At 39.5% G+C, this 24,214-nt stretch overlaps 1 protein-coding gene across 1 annotated transcript in view; it reads left to right on the top strand.

Annotated features, from left to right (window-relative positions):
- TXNDC11 (thioredoxin domain containing 11) overlaps nt 1-24,214 on the top strand; it is a 353,597-nt gene that overhangs the window by 301,338 nt on the left and 28,045 nt on the right. The window contains exons 10-11 of the mRNA XM_069210328.1: nt 14,765-14,874; nt 21,446-21,526. Coding sequence (XP_069066429.1) covers nt 14,765-14,874; nt 21,446-21,526 — 191 coding nt within the window. The remainder of the gene's footprint in view (nt 1-14,764; nt 14,875-21,445; nt 21,527-24,214) is intronic.

The following is a 24,214-nucleotide window of genomic DNA, read 5'->3' as shown; positions in this document are numbered from 1 at the left end:
ACTTAGTAGGCATAATGCCTTTTAACTTTTCTTATTCATACTGTACTTGGATTTTATACCTCATATTGCAAATTATTATTCATTATTTAAGTATCTATGTTTGCGATGTGGGTGTTTATGAGCTGCTTGTATAGGCAAAGCTGTGCAATGAAATCTTCCAACCATTTTAGCAAATGTATTTCTGTATGAATTTATCATTTGCTCATTTCCAACCTGTTTTCTAGTCATCCATAGCACTTTCCCCAATGCATTTTGGACCAACCCTGGTCCTTTGTCAGAAGAATCTGTAAATGAAATGTAATATGTACTGTTGTACAAAATTACTCCAATTTTAAACTAAAATAATTGACAACAATAATCCAACAACTGGAAACAGTAAGTTAGTATTCTTGTAGAAACAGGTGTCTGACCAAATAATTGAAACTGGAAACTCCCTTTTAATCATTGTGTCTAAGATAAAAACCGCCATACTTTAGGTCTAAAATTAATTTGTGAGTCCTCCTCATGAGTTAGTGTCCCCACAAATGAGAGCCACAATAGTTACCATATATTGGGGCGAGAAATAGCCTTTATGTAAAGTCTGTGTAAGGTGGAAAATACAAATCCAGCACAGGAACTCAAAGTAAAATGAATTTACGAATGGGTGGATGTTCGGATATTTTATCAGCTGTACTGATCTTTTGTTACAACGCCATTTAAAATAACTGAAACATAACGGCTAAGAGTCACCTATACTTGTGTTAGCGAGCCCTTGGCTTATCTATTTCATCATAGTAAGCGGTTGGACACTGCTTTAAGGTCGATGAATCTTTTGACCCGTTTAAATTACATATAGATTGTATGTCATGTAACATAACAGCATTACATAATAACAATTACCAAAGACTCAGCAAAGAATGCACCATGACCAATTTGGCCACGAATAACCACACCTTTTAGTATCAATTAAAATATGTATTTCCCTTTATTAACAATTCTAAGGTCACGTAAATTATTCTCAACACAAAATGGTACAAATAAAGAAGCATCAAAAGCTGACGAATTGGCCTGAAGAATCTTAGTTTAAATAAAGCAAATAAAACAATGAACTCAATGGTTAGAACACAAATCAGTTACATGAATACCTGTGTAAGAGAGATGAGATACATTTGATTCAGGAATAAAACAATGTCAAATCATAGGCATAGAGAAAAACAACTCACTAACCTCAAATTAGCATTAGCATGTTGGGCTTCATGCAAACGTTTTAGTAACATTAACTTAGAAAACATCTAGCTATGGCACTATCGAAACAAATAGCAGCAGTATTAAAACAGGAGCAACTGGTACCTGGGAAACAAAAGACAAATAACATTGCACAGAGCAGCATAATTACCAATCCTAAAGAAATCAGCAAAACAGCATAGCTTCATCGGAGGGTCAGCAGTATCGGCATCAAGACAAGGGGCAGGGAAAGGGGGGTGACAGTTCAGAATTTGGACTCTGAGTTCTCTGAACCATCAAATGAATTATCTAAGGCAGCCAGCAAAGCATTACAGACTAAGCATTGAGCGCTAAAGTAAGCACCAGCATCAGAGCACGGGAAATAACTCAAAATAATAAAATACCAGAATATCAGTAGACTGACTGGCAAAACATGAAATGTCAAAGTGACGGATCATAAGAATGAGAAGTGAAGTCTCTGGAAACCAGGAAACAATGAACCCCAAATGTCTATTTCTCAAACATTAAGTTAAACTTGCTAAATTTTTGCTTTTGGCTAAAAACTTCATATAAAAAGTGAACATCCAATCACAAAATATCAACTCATTAGAAATACATTTAAAGTGTCATAATATTAGTTTAAATGCTTTGCATCTGCTGTTTTTTCCCCATTTACGTAAGCCCAAATGATATTAATTGTTGCATCTGAAGCACCATTCCTAACGGTTAAGTAGAGGCCTTTGTTCAGCCACTCCAAAATACACTGCTGCCTTACAGTAGTTACAAAGAAGTAGAAACATTTTCAAATCAGTTCTTTCTCTCTCGAGTAACACATTCCGTTAGTACGAACACAGAATAAACTCATGATTCAAACAAAAGAAGCTTGTAATTCTACGGAGATTATCTCATTCAGTTGATACTTTAGCTCAGATTGGCAGACAGGTAACTACACTCTATGCCCTTGCTCAACCTCAGACACAGCAGAGAACAAGAAATACTCATATCAAAATAAATTCATTTCATTAATAAAAGTTTTAAACAAGTTTGAGAAATTCAAATAAAGAATGTGTTATACAGTGGACATGAAATCATTCTATTAACGTTGCAGTTTTAGGTGCTTTGGCAGATGTTCAACATTGGCTGTGGCCTTGCTCTGGTAGAGACACAGTAGAAACATACAAAATACACATATTATTTCAGCATTTATTTTTGCATAGAACATGCTTTTAAAGAGACAGAATATTTTCTCATCACAATGTTAGTATATTATTATAAAACATGTGCAGGCCTTTCACTTCATGGCGGCCACTAAGTAAGGCACAATTTTTATGTTAAATCTATTTTTCATTTAAAACATTTCTCATGTTAGTACATGAGTATGATTACATAAAAGATAATTATTTATGTCAGAATATCTGCGCTCATACTTGCATATGTTCGTAGGTTTAATGTGAATTTACAGATTACTAGGAGAGTCAGATTCTCGCAGCGCCTCGGCTCAGCGCTTTTTAAAAACATTTAATCACTCTGGCTTGGGTTTAAAAGTGATGGACAGATGACAAAGAAAAGGACAGAAAGTTAGTAGAAGCTGAAATATCTTGGATCAGCGCTATATTTAGAGGGTTAAACAAGGTGTCCATAAACAGTGAGGAAGAGCTACACTGCAGTAAATGTGTGGTGTCAACTGAATAAATAAATGAAGCACAATGCTTAGATGTTCCTTATTGGTACTGTGTTTAAGGATTCAAAACATTATTCCAAAACCGACTGTGAAGTGTCAGAACTACACAGGGGAGAACAACTAAGAATTATATATGTATGTCAAGGGATATTCCTATTTATGTATCTATAAAACCAATGCTCGTGTGAATTAAAAAATAAAACTATGAGAATAAATATGAAAAAAGCTATGTAGCAAAAGGGAAAGCTGAAGGTGAGGTAAATGTTCTATGTGTGCAGCTGGCATGTGGCCAAGCGAAAGTCAGAAGATGGATCTAATAGAATAATGTCACTTAAAAAAATCTGTGAAACCTACGCATCGCCTGAAAAAAGACAAATGCGAATATGAAGTGAAAAGAGGAATGACAGTCACTAATCTTTAATGAGAATAATTATTGAATATTAACTACTAAATCCAAATCTAAATGAACTAAAGTGCAAGCATTTACAAAAAAAAAAAAGATAACAGTAAACATACCTAAAATAGGATGAAATGTGAATTCCCTATAGAAGTCCATCTGTAAACAATGTGCCTAAAAAAGTCCATCTGCAAACAGTCTGTAAAAGGTGTTCATATATGACAAAAAGCAAAACATTTTTAATATATCCTTTAGGCCCTTCAGTTGAAGTGTGTCCAATTTATTTTCCCAGGGCACCTCATGTTGTAGTAGCGTCCTCTTGGTTTCGCCCCCATATAGAAGACTACAATGGTGTTTCAATGAGTATATGCAGTTGTTTATGTCACATAGTTTTTTTATTTAAAAATATCTTCTTATCATTGTATGGGTTTATCAGAGAGTTACATTATCACCTTGTTACAATCTAAACAATTATGTAAGGGATGTGGTCCCGTGTCTTTGTTTCCATCTCTTGTTGAGTTGGTATTAACTCTGGTTGCCGCATTGTTTACTCTATTTTTTGTAACTATTTCATTTATGTTTTTAGTAATTTAGTAACAGAATAAGGGGTTCGTGATATATAAACCTTTAAAATACAGTTCCAGTTCATGAATATCCCTATTCATGACAATTATCTTTTTGATTGCTTTACCTGCAGTTTCTCTTGGCATATGATTGTAGTAGGCCTCCTCTATTCTTAGAGCTCGATCCCTGTATAGCTCCATCTACCAGTGATGATGAATAACCTCTTTCTTGAATTTTTTGTTTGGGGAGGATCCCGTCTTTATTCATCTTATCTTTGTTGCAAATTATACAGTTTAACCTCACTAAGTTGAGAATAGGGTAAGTGTGTTTTTAAAGGACCATGGTGGAAACTCCTATAATGGAGCATATTGTTTCTATGTGCTATCTTTTTCTAACCAATGGTAGTAATTATGTGTTTTTTAATTTGTATGAGGACATCCAGGAAGGGCTTCTCTTTATCATCAATTACATGGCTGAGTTTAACTAGCATATTTGTATTGTTTGATTCTGTTTTTTTCTTAGTTAGATCTTCCTTAGTGACCGCCGATATTATAAAAATGCCACAAATGTACCTTTTGTGCTGAATGAGTCTGCTCGACTATTGTTCACCCATGTAAATATTGTTGAATTCACATTTCTCCTTGAAAATATTTGCATAACTCAGAGCAGCACAAAATCCTAGTGGTGTTCCGTTTTTCACTATATGGTATTCTTTTTTCCTTTTGAAATAACTGTGGAAAAAGTGAGAAGAGTAACTATTCCATGATAATACTTTATCTTCTTATTACTTCGTTATTCAGAGGGGCCCATTCTACCATTTTTAGATCTTCTTTGTGAGGGAGAGCAAGGCATAGATCAGGGAGAATTGTAAAAAAACAAGTTGAATTCTTAATGTATCATCCCATATTCTTGAAAACGGGTTACAGAAATCGTCAATATAATCACCAATCTACTCATGTAGGGATCCGCAGCCCAACAGAACAAAATGGCTGGTCTCACAGATCTTTAAGCACTTTCGCCCAAATGCATAAATTGGGTCTTTTAGAATAATCTGTGGTTAAATATCCTTTAGTGCTCGCACTTAATCACCCATTAATTTCTGCCTTACCCAGTACCTTTCCAATATTTTTGTCACTCTGGGAGGTTAATTGCCACGGTTCAGGTAAATATTCTCATTATTAACATATTCTGAGGTCGCTGCCTTTTCCTACTAACTTTGTATCAGTTATGTTTAGTTTTTGGGTGGCACCGGTCATCTGCTCACCTGGAAACATGTAATTCCGATCTTCCTGCCCCATACACCTTTCTGTTTGGTACTTGTGCTGTTTGGTCAGCTTGTTTTGATCTCTGGGTAAGAGAGTAGCAGAAAGCCTTTTCCTATGTCTTTTTCCAATCTGTTCTGGGGATAAACCTCCAGAACCTCCGCTTCCATTTTTTTAGATTCGAAATGTATAGCCCCCATACATTTCCTTCTGCACAGCTTTATAGCCCATGGGTTTGCTTTCAATTTGATATTATCTTCAAACTGTTTTCCCCCATTTGGATTTTTGGCCATAGTCTTTTTACTTAGGTTCGTTCATATGTCTGCATTGGCTACACATGTTACAAAAATAGAAAATCCACAGGAAAGGCGATGAAAGGGTGGGGGTGTTTCTTGGGGTAATACATAGTATGTGAAAAGTGGAAAAGCGGGTAAGAGGACAAAAAGGCATATTGCTGTAATTCCATTAATAAATCTGCCAATCAGTTTTGTCTGCAAATTCACTAAAGAAGTAGCTCTGAAAAAATGTTCTTGCACAATTCAGTAACATTCTGAAGATCAGCTATCTTTTTTAGGACTTAAATAAGAACAAATCCATGATTCCATTGCGAGTAACCAATAGTAATCACGTATTCACCCCCACCCATCATCCTTTCAGTCACTCTTAGAGATCACAAAACTGCTGGATAAGCTTAAGAACGTGTCTCAGTTCTCCACTACACTTAGACACATCATGAGTGAGTCCATGTCAAGGACCCATTAGAAAGTCCTTAGGTCTATTCAAGAGTCAGTTCAGCCCTTTTGTAAGGAAGCCTATTGCTGACTCCAGGGTTCGAGCTAACCTCTGTCACCTTATTTATTTGTCTTTCACCTTAATTATTTGTCTTTCACCTTATTTATTTGGACAACGTCATCAGAATGGAATTTACCAAACATATATAGGTGTACATGAAACATAGCAGTCTACTTCATGATGAGTGTCTGTGGCTGGTACCAGAAGCCAGAGCAGGAAGGTCAGGGAGAACCTCTTGTTGGTGTAATTGAAGCGTATCACACTGCACTGATACTTCTGGAAGTCTCGGTTTACTTGGCTGAGCAGTAAGGGCTGAGGTCTTTCAGTTCCAACCTCAGAGGGCTGACCATCTGTCTTCACTGAACTTTCCTACTAGTAACTGTCTTGGATCTTGCTAACATATAATGTTAGATATAGTTCTCCATTCATCTAAATGAATTAGTCGTCTTTTACGCAATCTAAAACTGGTATAGTGGTAGCTGGTGTTTTCCAAGGAAGATTTAAGGTGGGTTTCTAGGCTCACTAGCGAGGCTCTCTTTTCACCCATCCCTGTATTGCGGAGAATGGAGAAAGGGGCCCCCTCTTCAGCCTGAGGGACTGCTGCAAACAGGTACATCCACCACAATGCTCACTGCTCTGTCTCGTTGGTTGCGTCAGTATTCCTCTTGTTTCCATGTGTGACCCTCCCCCATCTCTCTTGCGGTGCTGAATGAAAAGGCACCATCTGTGCCTTCAGCTCTGACTGGCTCTCCTCTGGCCGCCATCCATTAATACGCTAAGCAAGATACCTTCCTATGGGATCTTTCAAGGTTCTAGTGGCAGTTGTGAACACCAGCCCACAGATGCTTAAGTCTGGTCCCCAATTTCCTCTTCTCAAGCAATACCTAGAGCTAAGCTACTCACACGGTGTCCCTGCAGCCAGTTATACTTCACACTGTAACAAGCACCAAATCCAGTCACACCTTTGTTATACCAGCAACATAAATAGAAAAACCATCCTCTGATTTACCTTGATTATTGCACGCAAACAGCATGTAGGCTTCCGATGTCACGCCTCGGTCAATCCGACGTCGAGTCACCTCGGCACTTATAACAAGCCCTCACACATTTGCTTTGCCCCTGGAAACGCACGCCCTCTCCTGCAGAGCCTGCTTCTGTACTAAGCACACTTCACTTCGGGGCTCGTTCCAAGTGTGGTGGTGAAATGGGGTGCACACATTGCTTACACACAGGCCCCTGGGTCCAGTAGCACCCCTGCCATCTCGCACGGTGATGCTGTGTCTCACAGTATCCGCTTCCTTCACACGGGCGCCCCCCGCCCCGCGAAGAACCCATATCAAATGGTGGAAAGGTCGGCGAGCTGGCAACTTTGCATTGAGTGGTTTTAACGTGGTAGGCTTTGAAGGGCTGGTATTTATAATAGGGTTGGTTTTAAAAGCACCAAATGACATGGGTGGCAGCCTTGGAAAGCTTTCTTTCTTAATTTGGGGTGGTAATGAGAAGTTTGTGGGAGGTGGAGCACAGGGGCCTCTTTGGCAGTTCTCGGCACAAAAAAACCTCTGCCCGGCCCTGGTCCCCGCCCCTTAACACATGGTGAACATTTCTTTGACGTTGGCAGGTCCACCGTGGCCCTGATGTACTCCTTACTGCTGTAATTGCCATACAGACTGGAATCCTTTAACAGGCTTTCGGAAATTGGTGTCAGTAACCAGTAACTACACTGGTGTTTCTAGTACCTTCATAAATACAATACAGATAAATACTTCGTGCACCCTCAAAACCGAGCAGCAGGCACGCGGCTAAAAGATGCTAAAGATGCCAGATAAAAAGAGCAGTGTGTTTTTGGTAGGTAGTGAGCTCACAGACATTCAGTTTTAGGGAGTTGGTCGTTTTCAACATCAGACTTTGACCCAGGGAGAGGGAGAGTGGTAGTAAAGAGAGAACGATGGAGGAAGCAAAGAAGACAAAGTCCCTGCAAGGGTCCGGCAAGGATGAGAAGCACCCACATATGTGTAGGGTGGTGGAAGAAAGAGGCGTGTGATGGAATGAAGACTATTCAGCTTTGGTATTTTGCAACCCAGGAATTCAGAAGAATTGGTGATACTCAAAACTTCATTTTCCCCCCAAATTATAGAACATAAACCCTCCCGATGTTGTTTCCGGAGTATTAGTTGATAAAAACGCTTTCTTTGTTTTATGCAGGGCATTTCTAGTTTTGAGAACTGACTTTCTTTGCCGAAAGTGACTGCTTGTACCTAGCTTTGTCTGATTGTTTCGACTTATTTATTTTTCTATTACCCAGCACTAGTGAATGGCACTCAGATGCATTCTTAACAATTGTTTGGGTGTCCTAATTTACTCGTTTTCTGACAGCTCATCTCGAGTGAAAGGAAGACTTGTGTTCTGAGCGTCGAGCACAGTCAGACCCCTCGATCAGCAAAACCTCCATCAGCAAAAAGGGCACATTGTTCCTGGAGGCACATTTCCCCTTATTCTTCATCTTTTACAGTGTGTGCCCTCCTGTAACTCAATACAGATTGTTGTAAAATGGTCAGTTAATTCTAGATTGTTTGGAAGTGTCGACCTTTTTTTGGTACAATGTCTTTTTACAGAAGATTCTTCTTGATTGGTATAAAAACGCAGTAGGAGGTTTAACTTGTTTTTAAGACCCAAAATGGGCAGATTGTATGAATAGCAGCGAGCGCACTGCAGGCTCGGAAGGTTATCGACTACGTTTGTGATTTTGTGTTCTGTTTTGGCCATCTGCGTGCAAGTCTAAAGATCTGTTAGGCAGTGTCTTTCTTCCACCATTCTATACTTCCCTTATCTTTCTCACTTGCTTTTATCCCAGTATATTCATTTGCCACCTTCTGATTTCATTTATTCGTTTACTTCTTCCTCCCTCTCCTGTCTTGCTCCCTCTCTCTCTGGTTTTGGGTCTGATGGAAAATGAGTCCCGGTCTCCCTAAATGAGCGCCGGTGCCCACCACCCTCTTCCACCGATACAAATTAAGCCCTGGATATGCGGTAGGTGTTTGTTTATATCAGACCTGCGTAGCAAGAATGGTGCTACAAAGGAGCCTTGTGATTAACAGTAGAGATGGGTGACAAGGGAGGGGGTGACAGACATTAACCATAACAGTGGGGACAAGGGAAGACGACAGTCTAGGTACCATAGTAAGGGTTATACCCTCTGATGACACGGAAGCAGCACGGGGACTTCAGTATCTAGTTGCTTTGGTCAGGGCCAGATTTTCACTTTGGTGTTAATACAGTGTGAGTGTAGCCCCAACGTTATATGTACTCTTTCCTGTTTTACATGTCTTCCTACTGTTTTTTATTTATTTTTTCATTTTGTGGTCGCCGGTGAAACCAGCATAAAACTGGTCTTAAGCTTGTGTCCAAGATGGAGGAGACTGCAGCGCACTCAGCCCCCACAGTGGTGCAGATTTGGCATACACACATCTTACATCCGTTTTTGCACCACCACCAAATTCTGAGTTGATTGCTTGTGTCTGGTTGATATCTTTAAAAGTTCATCCTTTCTGCCCTGGTCACACCGCCAAAATCTGAGGTTCCGGTCCATGCAGGAACTACCTATCCTGTCCATCTCTTCTGTCAGGGACAGTGTATCATTTAATTGGCGGGGAGAATTGTTTAGACTGCCTCGGCAGAGGAAGACATATCGCGAGCTGCAGTAACTGGAAATAATGATTTTGTCCTTCAAGAGAGGCCTTCTAATCCGCACTAATTCCGCCGGGTACGTGTGCAGCTCCTGTTAACAACTTTATAGCCAGACTGTGAGAACAAACCGGCACTCTGGCATCTTTGTAACCGGCCGTTTTATTTCCGTGGGATCCGTGGTTTGCATTAGCTTTTATAAAAATGACAGTGCCCTAATTCCCCTCAATACAAATACTGTGTCTAAAAGAAAGAAGAAAGACTTAAGCCTCAGTGATATCGTTGCATATCAGTGATCATTACAAGTACGAGGGCGTGTGTCAACAAGAATGAGTATTCCAATTACTGTTAGTAGTTAATACAGAATTCTCAGTTATAATGCTGTGACAAAAATAAAATTAAACTAAAGCGAGTGCCACACTAAATTGGTTCCGTGATTAAGTTATTTAAAGAGTACTTCTATCATACCACAGACTGAATCATCATTTTTTTTTGTTCAAACATTTTTATTTTCAGAAGCATAGAAAAAAAAGGTTACATAGTAGGAAGTTTATGCACACTACAGGGTGAAGCATAAACAGTAACCGGTTCTGTTGGTAAGCATTAATAAGGTGAACAAAATGTGGTATGTTGGTAGGAGTTAACAATAAGAGTAGAGGTGATTTTGGGGTTGCCAGTATTCTGGAGTAGGAGCAAATGTAGGGTGACCAAGCTGGGCTTCCCAGTGGTGAGGGAGAGCAAAGTGAAGTCAAGAATTGACATTTCTTATTTCGCTAGGATGATTTTTGATTGTAATACTATACCTCTGTTGGTTCGATACCTACTGTAACTTGTTTCTGAGATGTAGAAGTATGCTGTGTTCCTTACTGCTGTATGCTACATTGTGCAATAGCTGTGTTTGTTGCTTAATAAATATATGTTTTTTTTTTATTTAAAAAAAGAATTGGAAATTCCTGAGTGTGCAGGAAATTGGAGCAGAAAAAAAGAAAGAAAAAGATGAGACCTAGAAAGAGAGGAAATACAGGGGTGGAGAGGAGGGGGGGGCGGTCCCCTGGTGTGTGGGGAAGGCACGTGAATGTAGATCTGCAAGGGATTAGGGGTGGGGTGAGGGGTAGAGAGGAGGAGCAGAGAAATTCCCCTGGTGTGTGGTGAAGGTAAGTGAATGTAGGTCTGCAAGGCATTAAGGGAGTGGACATTGTTGACGCACTGGCCCTGGGGGTTATGGAGAGTGGACATGATTGACGTACTGGTATTCAGTGGCTATAGGGGGATCCACTTTTTGAAGTTACAGGTCGTGTGTATTCCATAGGCCACACGTGCGTCTGTGGGTGCTGTTGCATACTTTTTTTATACATAAAATTGTCTGCTCTTCTGGTGGCACATAAAATGTTTCACCATTCATTGAAGGGGATTTCTGTGGTGGATTTCCATTCCAGTAGAACTACTTTTGTTCCTAGAGCCAGCAATAAGGTCAAGTGAGAAGCAAGTCATGCGTGGATAGGTTGATGGTTAGGCTGGCATGCCGCAATGCCAAGTGTTGAGTTCAGAAGATTGGAAAGGAATTGGATTTTAAAGATGTCTTGAATGGTTTGTTGTGTTTTGGACTCTAGCGTTATGACCAATTTACATGTGCAGAACATAAGTTTGAGTGAGCCGGGGGATTCCCCCACACCGCCAGCATTTGTCTGATTGCAGGATCCCTAGTTTGTGTAGCCCGGATGGAGTCCAGTAGGATTAATATATCAACCAAAATTTGGATTTGCATTGTGCGATTGCAGGTGTAGTTTTAGCTAGGAAAGGAGAGTGCCAGATTCTATGCCTGGTAGTGTCTGAGAAGTGAGAGACCAGGTTTACTGAGATATATGAGGACCATTTCTTTTTTTTAGGTTTTCGAGGAGATGTAGTCTTGGAGGGTCTAATAATTTATAGATATGAGATACAGTATAACCTATTCTTTTGAGTTTACTCAGAAGGTCAGGAAGGTCTGGATCGTGTTGCTTCTGGAGCCTCCTGATGGTTCTTTTGAGTTTTCAGAAGTTGTAGAATTCAGTCGGGGGAAGATTGTTGCTTGAGCTCACGTCAGCAAGTGGGATGGGGTTAAGTATCATCTTCATAATTGCACATTGCTCTTGTCCTCACAGATCTCAGCATGCAACCATGATTGTCATCAAGTTGTGCGTGCCACCATCAAGTGCAAACAAGTGAAAACAAAATAGCACAAAGTATACAATCATTTTGACAAATCATGGAAATGCCAATGTGAATCATCATGACTGCATAGTGTGATAATTTACACTTATTGCCCGCAGTCATCTCAGCACCTTCTAACCCTTGAATGCTCACATAAGGGGTCTGTATAAATGAATTCATAGCTATTGCTACTATATTGAAATATAACCACACCTGTTGCTGTGCATCATCACCTCCGAAGAAGGGGTGTGCTTTTATTCTTATTGGTGAACGATAAGTTTGAGTCCTTTGTTCTGTGGATAACAATCACACAGATGTTCAGTTGAAATAATAGTATTACTGAGGGAGTCCAGTTTAGCCAGCATACGCATAATTGACCCCAGCATTATTTAACAGCCTGGTGGGAGATTTCATTCACTCCTGCTGGTGCAAGGTAGTGTGCATTAAGATTTCAGTGCCCCATCCCAGGCCCTTGCCAAGTTTAAACAAGTATAGTGGGGGATTCATTAAATTCTATACTGCTTGCCCCGTTTGGAGGAAATATATATATGCCCCCTTCACCACAAAGGAAGACGTTGACGTTTTAATACTAAAAAGGTAAGTTAGTAAAGTAAATGAGATTACAGTTTAGGAGATGCTGGTTTGCAGCGATTTCCATCTTTTTGTTTTACTCTTCTCTTGAAATATTTCATCCATTCACCTATACTTGTACGTGCCATAACGTGCCATTCCTTCTGATGTTCAAATCCCTCTGGGATTGATCAGATTGCCATCATATTTAACATGCAGTTCTCTGTAGCATACAGACCAACATATCTTGACTTTAGGTCATATTATCCTAAAATAAACAATATTGTTGACTCCAGAGTGGTCAGATTAAATAACTTGCATTAAAAAGAAAAAAACGTTTGCAACCTGTTAACTTTTTGTTGTAGAGCAGACGTTTGAGTGCCACGTTAGATGAGGCACTCCCCTGTGAGTCTGCCAGCAGGCCTTTTGTTTGAATGATTATCTCAGTTTATCATTATCGCTGGAATGTGTCCTTCAGGTTCAGTCAGTTCATAGAAGCAGATTTGACGAAGTTCCAATTTCCTGGGCCAAACAAACAGTCATTGTCCAGGAATGTAATGCTTATGGTTTAATTACGGTTTGTGGATCACAACGCATACTTTTCTCTGAGTTTTTATTAAGTGATGGCCATGCAGACTGGATTATGAGTGTATATAAGGTTATTAAAAATACTGTCTAACTAGAGGTTTGCTTTTATCTACCGTAACCAATAAGTGAGTAGCCTGACGGAATTTACATAAAATTCCAGTCTCTCTTGTTTTTGAGACTTTTTACAGAAAGTCTAACTTCAGGAATAGTCTAACTGTAAACGTCTAGGTTCCATTACATGTACAGCAATAAGTTGAGAGATTTGCAAGAATGTGTATCATTTGGTGTTTGAAAAATACTAGGAAGTTTACAGAATGGCCACGTTCAAAATGTAAGACCCTGAACTCCATTTATAGTCCAAACTATAAATGTTTAAATTCATTCTAGATCCCTTAAGGTCTGAGGACGCGTTTCTGAATGTTGGTTCCACTCCCGCAGGAAGAATTTTAGATTTTCGAACTGATTTTCGCCAATCCTCATTTGAATGAAAAGCCTGAAGGGATTCTCCGAATGTATTCTAAATTACATTTGTCTGGATCGATTTGATTAATAGAGAATAAGAAGACATGCGCGCCTAACTGCGTGTGAGTCACTGTGATGGATGCACCAAGAGTGTTGAATTATAAGGCTGCAAAAGTGTTTTTTCACAGATTTGAAAACGTTGCTGTATTGGAGTCCTGAAAATTCAATGTGGCTTCGTTTAAAATTGTAGCAAACATTCTCGGTCACAAAACTGAGAAACATTGTTGCGGCCTTGAAAAGGACCATTCTTTTTCCGTGAATGAAGCAACTTCCATGAATTTCAATACAAAGCATGGATTGTCTGCTCATGAAAATAAAGTCATAGCAGTTGAATACTGTAGCTGTGTGTCTCCTCACGCCTACCGATTCCGGCAATGTTACACTGCATTTGTGGAGTTGGACATGATAACCAGCATCATCATTTTAGGATTGGTTCATGGTGAACCCTTCCCATAGCCACTGGAATTCTGCGTTTCGGCAGATGAGGTGTATCCCACATAATCGTAGATTTACGCACTTGCCACATAATCCACCATCTGCTGCATAATGTTCAGATTTCAACAACATATATACAAACTGATCAAAAAGCTGCCAACAGACAAGAATGGAGCTGTGCAGTGGCAGACCCTTTACAAAGGTTGACTAGTCCCCTTTCACTTACATATTTCTGTTTTCAGATCTTAAACTGGAAGTAATAAGGTGAATCTTTTTGTCAATTCATTTGTTGTTTTAAAACCATACTATACATCAGGAATGTTTTAGAGCAATTACATGTATGTAGATTAATCATTTGCCTTGACAGCATCAATCTGTATCCCCAAAACAAAACAGTACTGCAACAGAATGTGCCACCCAATCTGCCTTTTGGCAAACAGTGCAAATATTCCACCAGATGGAAAGCATCCATAGTAACAGGGGTTTTTAATGTTTTGGTTTCAGAATGCTTTCAGTGCTAGCTAGCTCAACTTCTCAGATGCATCTTTTATGCAGTCGCCATCTTCCTTAGGGCGAGGTAAGGAGGGACCCTAAGGCCTCCAGTTTTCCAGTATAAGGGGAGTGCTCCACCATTCAAAACTCTATTTCGTCTGAAACACCATTGGTGTTTTTTTCATTACTGCCATCAGTTGATGGGCGTGGTGCATACTGAAAGATGAGTGTCTGATCCAGAAAGAAGACTGTTTATTTAAAAAGCCCAGGTAAGTCTGGTGGACGATAAAGGTCTATTTTGGTTTTCCTGTCTTTTCTTTCAGGTACCTGCAAGTTTGTCCCCCTTCGGATTACATGTTTAACTGCCTTTTGCACCTTTTCTTGTAGGACGTTCTTCTCATTTATTATGCACCATGGTGTGGATTCTGCTCTGCTCTAAATCATGTATTCATCAAGGTCGCCCGGCATCTGCCTGCAGAGGACTTTAGTGTGGCGAGGTGAGTGATGAGGACATTCAAAAAATGCATGAAACCTTAGCTAAAATCCTTTCCTCTACTTGACTGACCCTTTGTCCTAAATGCATTATAAAGTGGTCCCTTTTAATATTCCTTCGCCCCTTTTAAATGTTTGTCCATTCACACATTTCAAAAAGGCTTATACTAGATTCAGGTTAACATGAGGCAATAGTTCTGTGCTTTCCCCTGAAGTAGACTTCTTAATGTCACCTATAAAATGCATTTCAGCTACAGGCAGTCAACATTTTATCATTCACCTGTACTTTGTCATTTCAGAGTCAATAGTGCACTGGTGTTCTGCTGATAAGTGTAAGTAGTATAGAAAGGCTGTTAGCATTTTGGTTTCCCCTATAATTTAATAATCTGGACTTAATACTACCTGTGAGAGGAGTTTTACCTAACTATTCACTATTAGTTTGTACTCTAGTTGGGAGTTAGTCTACAGCAAACTGTTTACCCTAAGGCACTTTTCAGATTGCCACTCGTGGGGTGTTTTTTTTTGCCAACAGTGAACTGTAACTCATACCATCAAATTCGGATTGGTACTGTATATTTTTATACGAAATATGATCGCCTCTTGTAACAAGGGCAACTCTTTAGCCGTGGTTGATTGAATTGGAGTTGAAGTACCAAGCGCCATTAAGAATATTTTATTAAAATTTAAAGTACAGCAGTGATAGTTGATTGGGTGGGAGTTAAAGCAGATTGTGCCTTGATAAATTAACATATGAATTGTATAACTGTGGTGATTGATTGAATGGTAATTAAAGTAGGTAGCGCCTTGATGGATAAACGTACGGAAATATTTTAAAGGTCCCTCAGGTGGCACAAAGTTGCAGAAAGTACCCACCCAATCAGTGAGTTCATTAAGGAACTAACACTTTCATGTTGGTCCTGTGAGTATGGGCTTATTTCCTGGAATATCATCACGCTCTCTTTAGTCAGTTCACATTTAAACATTTGGTTGTGAATATTGTTTTTATAATTTTTGGGGTAATTTTAGCTCCTAGAGCTATCCCAAAGGTGTTAATTATTATAGTACAAGTGCTCAGTGTGTCTCTCAAAGAGAACACAGAGTTCTGCTTATAAAGGGATCTTGCATGGACTTGCATTTCCTTGCTGTTTAAGCAGTGCTACATGACAATCTGCAGACAAATGAAGTACATTTAGTAGTCTGTGTGTGTTCTGTATAAATAAAACAGTTTTCAGTCCTATTTCATTTCTGTTTCCATGCTCTTTAGAGAACTCTGGCATTTCTTTGTATAATTTTCCTTGAAATTGTGACTGCTTCAATTTTCAAAATGAACAAACCGATTTCTATATTTTGGCTTTCAAATTAATTTGGGTGACAAGTGTTGATTTGAATAAATGTTTAACTAGAGCTCATTCTAGAAGCATTGGGTTCCCAGTAGAAAGTGCCCTGGCTCTTCCAAGAAGTCACGACGAGCTTACTGAGCCTTGGGCACTGCTGAAACGTAATTCTGGTTTGTTAATGTACTTTACATGACAAGTAATTAACTGCCAGCCCTTGTGTGATCTAAGACTGATGCTCTCTCTGCATTGTGTGCTCAAACTCCATAGACTTACTCATTGTGGATGATATGCCTGTTTTGCCTAATGACACCCTGTGGTGGCTTGGGCACCTTCTGAATAGTGGGGTGAAAATCACCGAAGAATCGTACCTAGAAGGCAAAGCTCTCAAGCCAAACACATCACTCCGTGCCATGTTTGATTTTGTGTTGGTGTGTCAGGTGTGACACAGTTGAATTCTGCAACAATGTTAGCATTGTAGTACCACTTGGTTAAGGTTGTTTCGACAGTGGTTTGTGCCTGTAGGGATCATCTACTATCTGGTGCAATGTTCCGGTGAATTGTTTAGAGTTTGTGTTTTCTTCAATTCTCTATTTCGTTTAGAGCGAGGCCCTTTTGTTTGAGGCAACCAGCTTAAAGTCTGTCATGGTCAGTGGAGTGAGGCTTTCCTCTATAGTGTACGATTCATTGAATAAAGGTTATTTTTTAGGTTAGAATATTTTTTGGTGATTTCAGATGTGTTTTCTTTAGTTTGTGGTATTCTTTCAGCGTTTGAGAGTAGTTATAAAGCCTGGCTTAGTTCAGAGGTGCATTGACTTTTGGTCTTCAGGTTAATTAAAGTCCCTTATTTTTTACTTTATTTTTATTAGGATTTTTATTTAGGATTTTAACATTGAAACAAACAAATATGGCAATCAGACGCTTCAGTGTTCCAATTCAGGTCAAACACAACCAAAGGAAAATTCATATAAATAAACCATAAATATTACAGTCCTCAAGTATGATCCATACTTTCCTGAATGATGGAACACCCAACCCAGTAGGCCTGGCACCTTTCAATTCAGTGGCATACCCTTATGCCAGGTGCGACTCATGTAGGGTGTTATAAATAAGGCTCCCTGTTTTCCATTTTTCCAGATTTGTTTTTATTTATTTTCCTGTCTGTAATTATTTTTAAATGTGGATAAAAACAGTAATTGAATTGTTTTTTTGAGTGATTCTAAATGCTGTCAATTATGACTGCCAAGCGAATAGCTGTGCGGATTGACTGGCAAGGGTGTTAAAAAAGAAAGGAATTTTAGTAAGGAGGCTTAAACAGCAGTAGATATGCAAAAGGTATGTTTTCAGATAACTGTATTGATTTATCATCTGTGGGTTTTTATATCATTGAAACTTTTCAGGTGTTTAAGCATGAGTGCCCAGTTATCGGTTAAATAAGTGTGAAAATATACTAGTTTCACCTTTATTGTTTCACAAAACCCAACATAAAGATGGATAAACACAGACGAAACTAGCAAAAAAGAAATATAGATAAATACAGACGGAAAAGTCAAAAAAATAAATACCATAAAGTCGGGAGCCCTATTTATAAACTACTAGATAGAGAAATGGGAGAAAAAGGAGAAAGGATTAAATAAAAGGGTAGAAATAGGAAGGCGATCCAGGCCATCTAGGCAAAAACCTTGTTTGGAGGCTGGAGTGAATCTAGGAAAACATAAGATGTCGTAGTATACAAGCAGACTGTTTAATCTCAACCAGCTTGGACAGTCTGAGCCCAGTAATTCCCTGATGCCTTCTTATGTAGTCCCAAATCAACTGTTTGCCACTAACATTCCCCATTGCATCCCATACGTTTTGATTCAATTTTTTACTCTTTTAAATGGGATAGTTTTAGGGCTCCAGGTTGTATGGTATTTATTTTTCTAACGTTTTTGTCTGTAATTATTCAAATTTATTTTTTTGCCATCTTATTGGTATATATCCATATTTCGTTTGAGTCGTAAAATTGTATATTTCCACATTTATTTAACTGATAGACATAAACTCATACTTTGCTGCCTGTCCTGTTTTAGCAAATTAAGCACCCAATTATAGTGAATCCCTACACCCACAGGTAAATATCAGCATTCTAATACAAATATATGTTAACATGTGCATGTATTTAGGGAAATCTCAACCTGTTTTTTAACTTCATTTGCAGTCTATCTGCTCTGCTATTGTGCAAGAATTCACAATAGACAGCATGGAGAGTCACCCAGAAGAAGCTCAATTTTCCATATTTTTCCACTTTTAAAAATAAATACAGACATGAAACATTGTTTTCTGTCTGTATTTATCTGTTAAAAACAATAAAAACAAGCATTTTCAATGCGACGGGTCTCGCGTTTGCTCATGTTAGAGCTGATCGCGTTGTTAACTCCTAACCCGACTTTTCACCTATCGGGCAAAAGTGCATTTATGTACATAACCCGAAAAAGTGAATTTAACTATGTAAAGCTCTGCACTTCTGCCAAGCGAGATCGCGCTCGTAAATTAGAGAAAAAGAAGTCCACAAGCCCGATGGAAAACAGCGAGCCTCGCATGTTTTCTGTACTTGGTCGCTGCACTCGAGGAGGGCTAGCTACTGGAAAAGGCATGACGTATGCGTGCCTTCGACTAATGAAAGCAAGCAGATTTTATTAGGCAAGCCCACGAACCAATAAAAAACACTGACGTGAAGTTGACAGGGCTCCGAGCCCTTTTCTAAATACTAAAGCGTCTCGTTGCGATACGCATGCGCGAGTGCATGCAACGCAGGCTTGACCCTAAAAAGGGAAAACTGGGAGCCTTAGATCTATTTGTAAGGTAAAAGGTTCCCCAGTTCTCACCACCCTAAGTCAAGTCAATCTGGTGTGAGCAGGGTCAACCAGCTCTATACGTCGTCTGACAGTTTTTTATGACATCCCAGATGCATAAAGGACTAAAAAAACTTTTAGAAAAGGGTCTTCATCGGGACCAACCCATTGATGATTTATAGTGGGAGCCCGCTTAATTGTAACCATAAAAAAAATCTGTTTCAACCTGCTTCAAAAATCACTAATCCCAAACTCCAGATCGAAGCTTTAGCAACCAAAAAAACGCTTTGTACATCTGGCCCGATAGTGCTTTCCACATACATGATTTTGAACTCCATACATGATTTTGTTCAGGATTTTTTTTTTTCAAGGCGCCAAGAGTTTTATGAAACTGTCTAAACTTTTTCCTGTCATCTTTTGGTTGTGTTTCCTAGGATTCGAAGCATAATCCCACAACTGGCACCTAAATCTAGGATTCTGAGTAAAAAAGGCTTTGTGCCTAAAATTTCCCCAGTCATTAATATTCCTAAAATGTATCAAACTAGTGGGGCAACTAAAATAACAAATTCCCAAAAGAACCTCTCACTCTCAGGGTGGTGTCACATTCCCTGTTTCTTGGTGATCCTTTTGGTTGGTCAGTAATGCAGGTTAGAAAACATACGGAAATGTACAACATTTTTATTCTCATCTAGTGTGATAACTTAGTTTGATAGCAAGTTTATACAAAGGTGTTAGTTACAAAAAAATCTCTTGCTAGCGCTGAACGCAATTGCCACTAATTGATCATAACATGTACATATCACCAGCCGAAATAAAAACTTGTAGAATGGTCACATTTTATTTGGATGCAACCCAAATCATACCAAAACGGTGATAGGAAAACAGTGGGGGGTCCTGGGTTCGAATTTAAAGTGCCTCAGGATGACTTCAGATTTAGTTATCCAGGAAAGTGGAGAATTAAATCTCCAGCCCCCAAAGGATACCAAGTGTAAAATTAAAAAGATCAAATAAAAACAGGAAAAACAATGAGACAAACAAATCCTCAGAACACCTCTTTCTGCTGTTTGTAGCAAAACGATGCTGAATAATACCAACCTCAAACTGGGCCTTTCGTCATGGCTCAATTGAGAGCACAAGTTAGCCGAGACATCTGGTGGAAAACTCCACAATTTCTGAGTGACACAGGGCATTTGCCGCAACCCTATTAAGAGGTTTGCTGTTCTGGTGGAAGGAGGAGAAAGTGTTTATAAAGTTGTTTCAGAAAACCTGCTAATTCTAAGGAAAACCAGAACCTAAAAGCCACAGTGTAAACCTTGTACACATCTAGGACAAGAAAAGTTTTATCTTAACCATCTTAGGTAGTACTTTGTGTACCACAACATCCTATAACAGCATCAAAAGAAAAACAATGTCTCAGAGGCGTAGCGATAACAAGGTAGTTCTCCTTGATGAAATACTTTATAGTTCAGCAGAGTGCACCATGGACGTTGTAGTTTGATTCTCTGGTCCTTGATGCAGAAGAGTTGAAGTAAAACAAATGATGGCCTGTATCTGCATTTCAATTGTGTAAGCAATTCTACTTGTGTTTCTTACTACATATTCAACAAGCATACGCAAAGAAAGTAGGTCTAGCGTTGGGTACCAGTCTTTTGGATTTGTCAATTCTTATTTGTTTTTCATAGTTTTTGCATAACTTTATTGTTGGGGAAGCTGCTGGGTCCTCAACAGTCTTAAAAAAAGAAATTGTATAAAAGGAAAACAGTTTTTAGTCTCACAAAGCACACATTCCTCTAGCAGTCCTCGCAATTAAAGCACTTACTTTGTGTGATGATTTGCACCTTCTTAAAGGGCCCTCAGTCATAGTGAAGTTAGTCAGTGCCTCAAGTGGGCCTCCCCATTGCCCCATGCTGTGTGCTGTGATGGGCCGAAGAAACGTGAATTACACAAAAACAAACCAATAGATAAAGAGGGCTGGCTGAAATCCTCTTTATTATGTGTGTTATAAATATAATTTGAGTAAAATCAAAAGGCCTTGGCTCACAGCAGACTTTAAAAGCCACTTAAGGTACGACCTAATCCTTCATGAAACACAAAATATTCTAGAATATCATACTAGAAAATATATTTTTTGCCTCTTTCACCTAAACAAGATTGTTCAGTTATCTCATGTTAGGGACGGATCATGACAATTTTGATCTTGGAATCCTTTGAAAAGGATACAAAGATGTTCCATATAATTGTATGCGTTTTAGACACCACAGTGTGACATTTTTTCGCAGTTCATTCAAACGCCAAAGGCTGTATTAATGTCAGGAATACCAACCACAGCCTGTGGCTGCCAAACCAGCAGATCTGTAAATCTTTTAAGTGTATAATTCCACTTCTGTTTGTCTTTTTATGTTTTGTAGGATTAACGTTGCTGAGAACGATCTTCCCTGGGAGTTTATGGTGGATTATCTTCCAACCATATTATTATTTCCTCACCGCAGGTAAATCATTCTAAACTTCCAGTGAGTGTGCAGAGGATGGCTGATGGTAACCGCGACTAAAACAATGCAGAGCTTCTCTAGTGATTATAATTCCATTTAGGGATCATCTTGTGGTTTAGTCACCATAGCTGTCATTCCACAGTACTCAATTGAGCGGGATCAGAGTGGGGTGGGATTGATGCCGATGCGCATTTGTCACAGATGCTGATTTGCATGCAAGCTATTTGGTCATTAAGGCTACTTTAGGTACTTAGTGTCACCACCTATAAGGCTCTAGGACATTAAGGGCATTGTTTGCAGTCAATTTTCACCTGTACATCATTGATTTCAGGTGTGTTAGTCTACTTCCGTGGAAGACTACGACACCTAGAATGCATTAAGCCATCATACAAAGTCCAGGACTGGAAACAGTGCCGGTACATAACAGGAGGGAGGTGATCACCCTATCAGATGGTAAAAACTGACCAAAAAAAGGTGGAGCACCCTAATGGGAATCTTGCATATTGCCTGGTGCCAAGTAAATCAACTGCAGGCCTGTGTACATATTTAACCAGTCATTGCTTTTGCTGTTTGGTGTCAAGCTACAGTATCCACCTGCAAACAGTGCCCAGCCAATCCAAGAACTCTTTTGTGAACCTGAAATCATGTAAATCATGACAACATTGAATCAATAGAGTACTTACAGACAAAAGCTCAGCTGTCATGGTTTAAATCTTAATGAAACGGTTTGGCCGTATTTTATTAATTTTAAATTGTGGGTCTGTATAGTAATAAGTCCCCACGTGGTTGCTTCAAAGCACTGATGGGATGGTTTTAAAAGCAAAGCTGTTTGAGTCAGTCTGTGTCAGGCCGGGTGATGTGTGAGCAGCAGAATGTCCTCCGCTTGTCATAGATATGTTACATTAGAAAGTCAAACTGTCGTTATTGCTCTTACAACAAGCTGTCAACTTTCTTGTGCTGGGAAGGGAATGTTCCCTTGTTCTCTTCGGAGAAAAATAAGCATTGGCAAAGCCAACGGTTCTGGCTTTGAGGCAAAGACCACACTCTAAGCAGCTAGGTGTGCACCTCAGCAAAACATGCAGTCACACAAATTAGGTAATACAAGCTAGCCCACGGACTGCATGCATACTTGCACCTCAAATAGGTGTTCAAGCACACATGTATGTGCCGCCGGTCGTGCTGTGCAAATTTGTGTGTTGCATTTAAAAGTAGAAACTACTAAACGGGCTCCAAAGGGCCTCACGAGTCACCCTCGGCAAACGTGTTTTTAATATTTTGAAAAGGTAAATATAGGGGAGTCAATAGTTGTAAGTGGTCCTATTAGCGTCTAAACGAATGAACTGCTTTGGAAGAAATTCCAAGTGATTTTATTTCCATCTTCTAAATTTTTATTGGAGACTAGTGGTAAGTTAGTATTTTTATCAACCTACTCAAATCCCTTGTATTTTTCTTGTTGGATGAATGCAATAACTATAGAGAAACCCAGGCTGCAACTGGATCATGAGAGTGTGTGTGTGTGTCTAAAGGTCAACCAGAACGTCCGGTAGGAAGTTTTTTCCCCAATTATGCCATATATCTATTCCTGGTTCATACACTTTAGGGTAAGGCCTTCTCAAACCAAGGCATGAGTCTGTTTATTTGTATTGGCTTTATTCGAATGAAAAATGATATATATTCACTGTGAGTTACAGGTTGAAGAGTATGGACGTGTCACTTATGACGTTCTCAGGCACAAAGAAAGAAACTTAACATTTTTTGCGTTCTCCGTGGGGCTACTACCCTCCCCACAGTGAGGCTTATTTACTGGGAATTCTTGCGCCCTTACTGGGAATTTTTGTGCTATAAGGAAGAGGCTTCAAAAGTCTCAGATATCACCTCTGCCTACAAAATTCTCCAACACCTTCTAAAGCGTGTGTCGACGTCCCAAGACCACCTGAGATCAGTGGTGTCTCTCTGAGGACTCTTTCTTATTGAGCCCCCCTCACAGAATCCTGCACATTGCTGCCACTGGGTTATAGCAGTAACTTCCAGGCAGTGGATGAATTATAAAGTCTAAAGACGCTGATGCGTACGCTCTTATGTGATTTATTTATTTTTGGTCTGGCAAAAGACAGATTTATTTGTTCATAAGCCTCTTGTGTTCTAAAATAGTTACACGGAAAATAGTTCTATGTATGTGATTAGTCTGGTCAAGAGGCCTTTGCATTTTGCTTGTGCCCATTGCAGCATACAGCTTGGGACCATGGGTCAACCCACTTTAGCCAATGGCTCTCTCGCACCGCAACACGTGAAAATGTGCCAGAAATGTAAGCAAGCTTTCAAGCTGAACTGTGTAATTAACAGTGAAACCCCCTGTCAGAACGGGCCACTGTTCATTGCTTTTTTTCTTTGCCTTAGCACAGCGCTTGGACAGTCTTGTCCATGCAGGTCATTTTAACAGTCTGTGCTGGAAATGGAAATGAATCTACTGTGGGTTCCATATATTGGTGGTTAATGAAAGGGGTGGTGGAGTCTGTCCATCCTCTTATACATTTATTCTTTATGCAATCTACCTTAGAATAAATTGGCAATAAGGACGAAAGTGATAGTAAAGCTGTTCTAGTTTACTTCGGTGGTGTCAAGGACTGGACCCTGAGAAGGCCTGTTGAGCCACCTTCTTGATTACCAGTATAAGGTTGATGCCTCCCA

The sequence above is a fragment of the Pleurodeles waltl genome, chromosome 10 (genome assembly GCF_031143425.1).
Source record: "Pleurodeles waltl isolate 20211129_DDA chromosome 10, aPleWal1.hap1.20221129, whole genome shotgun sequence".
Classification (NCBI taxonomy): Eukaryota; Metazoa; Chordata; class Amphibia; order Caudata; family Salamandridae; genus Pleurodeles; species Pleurodeles waltl.
Note: the sequence above shows the minus strand (reverse complement) of the source record. Positions and strands in the feature narration are given on the sequence as shown.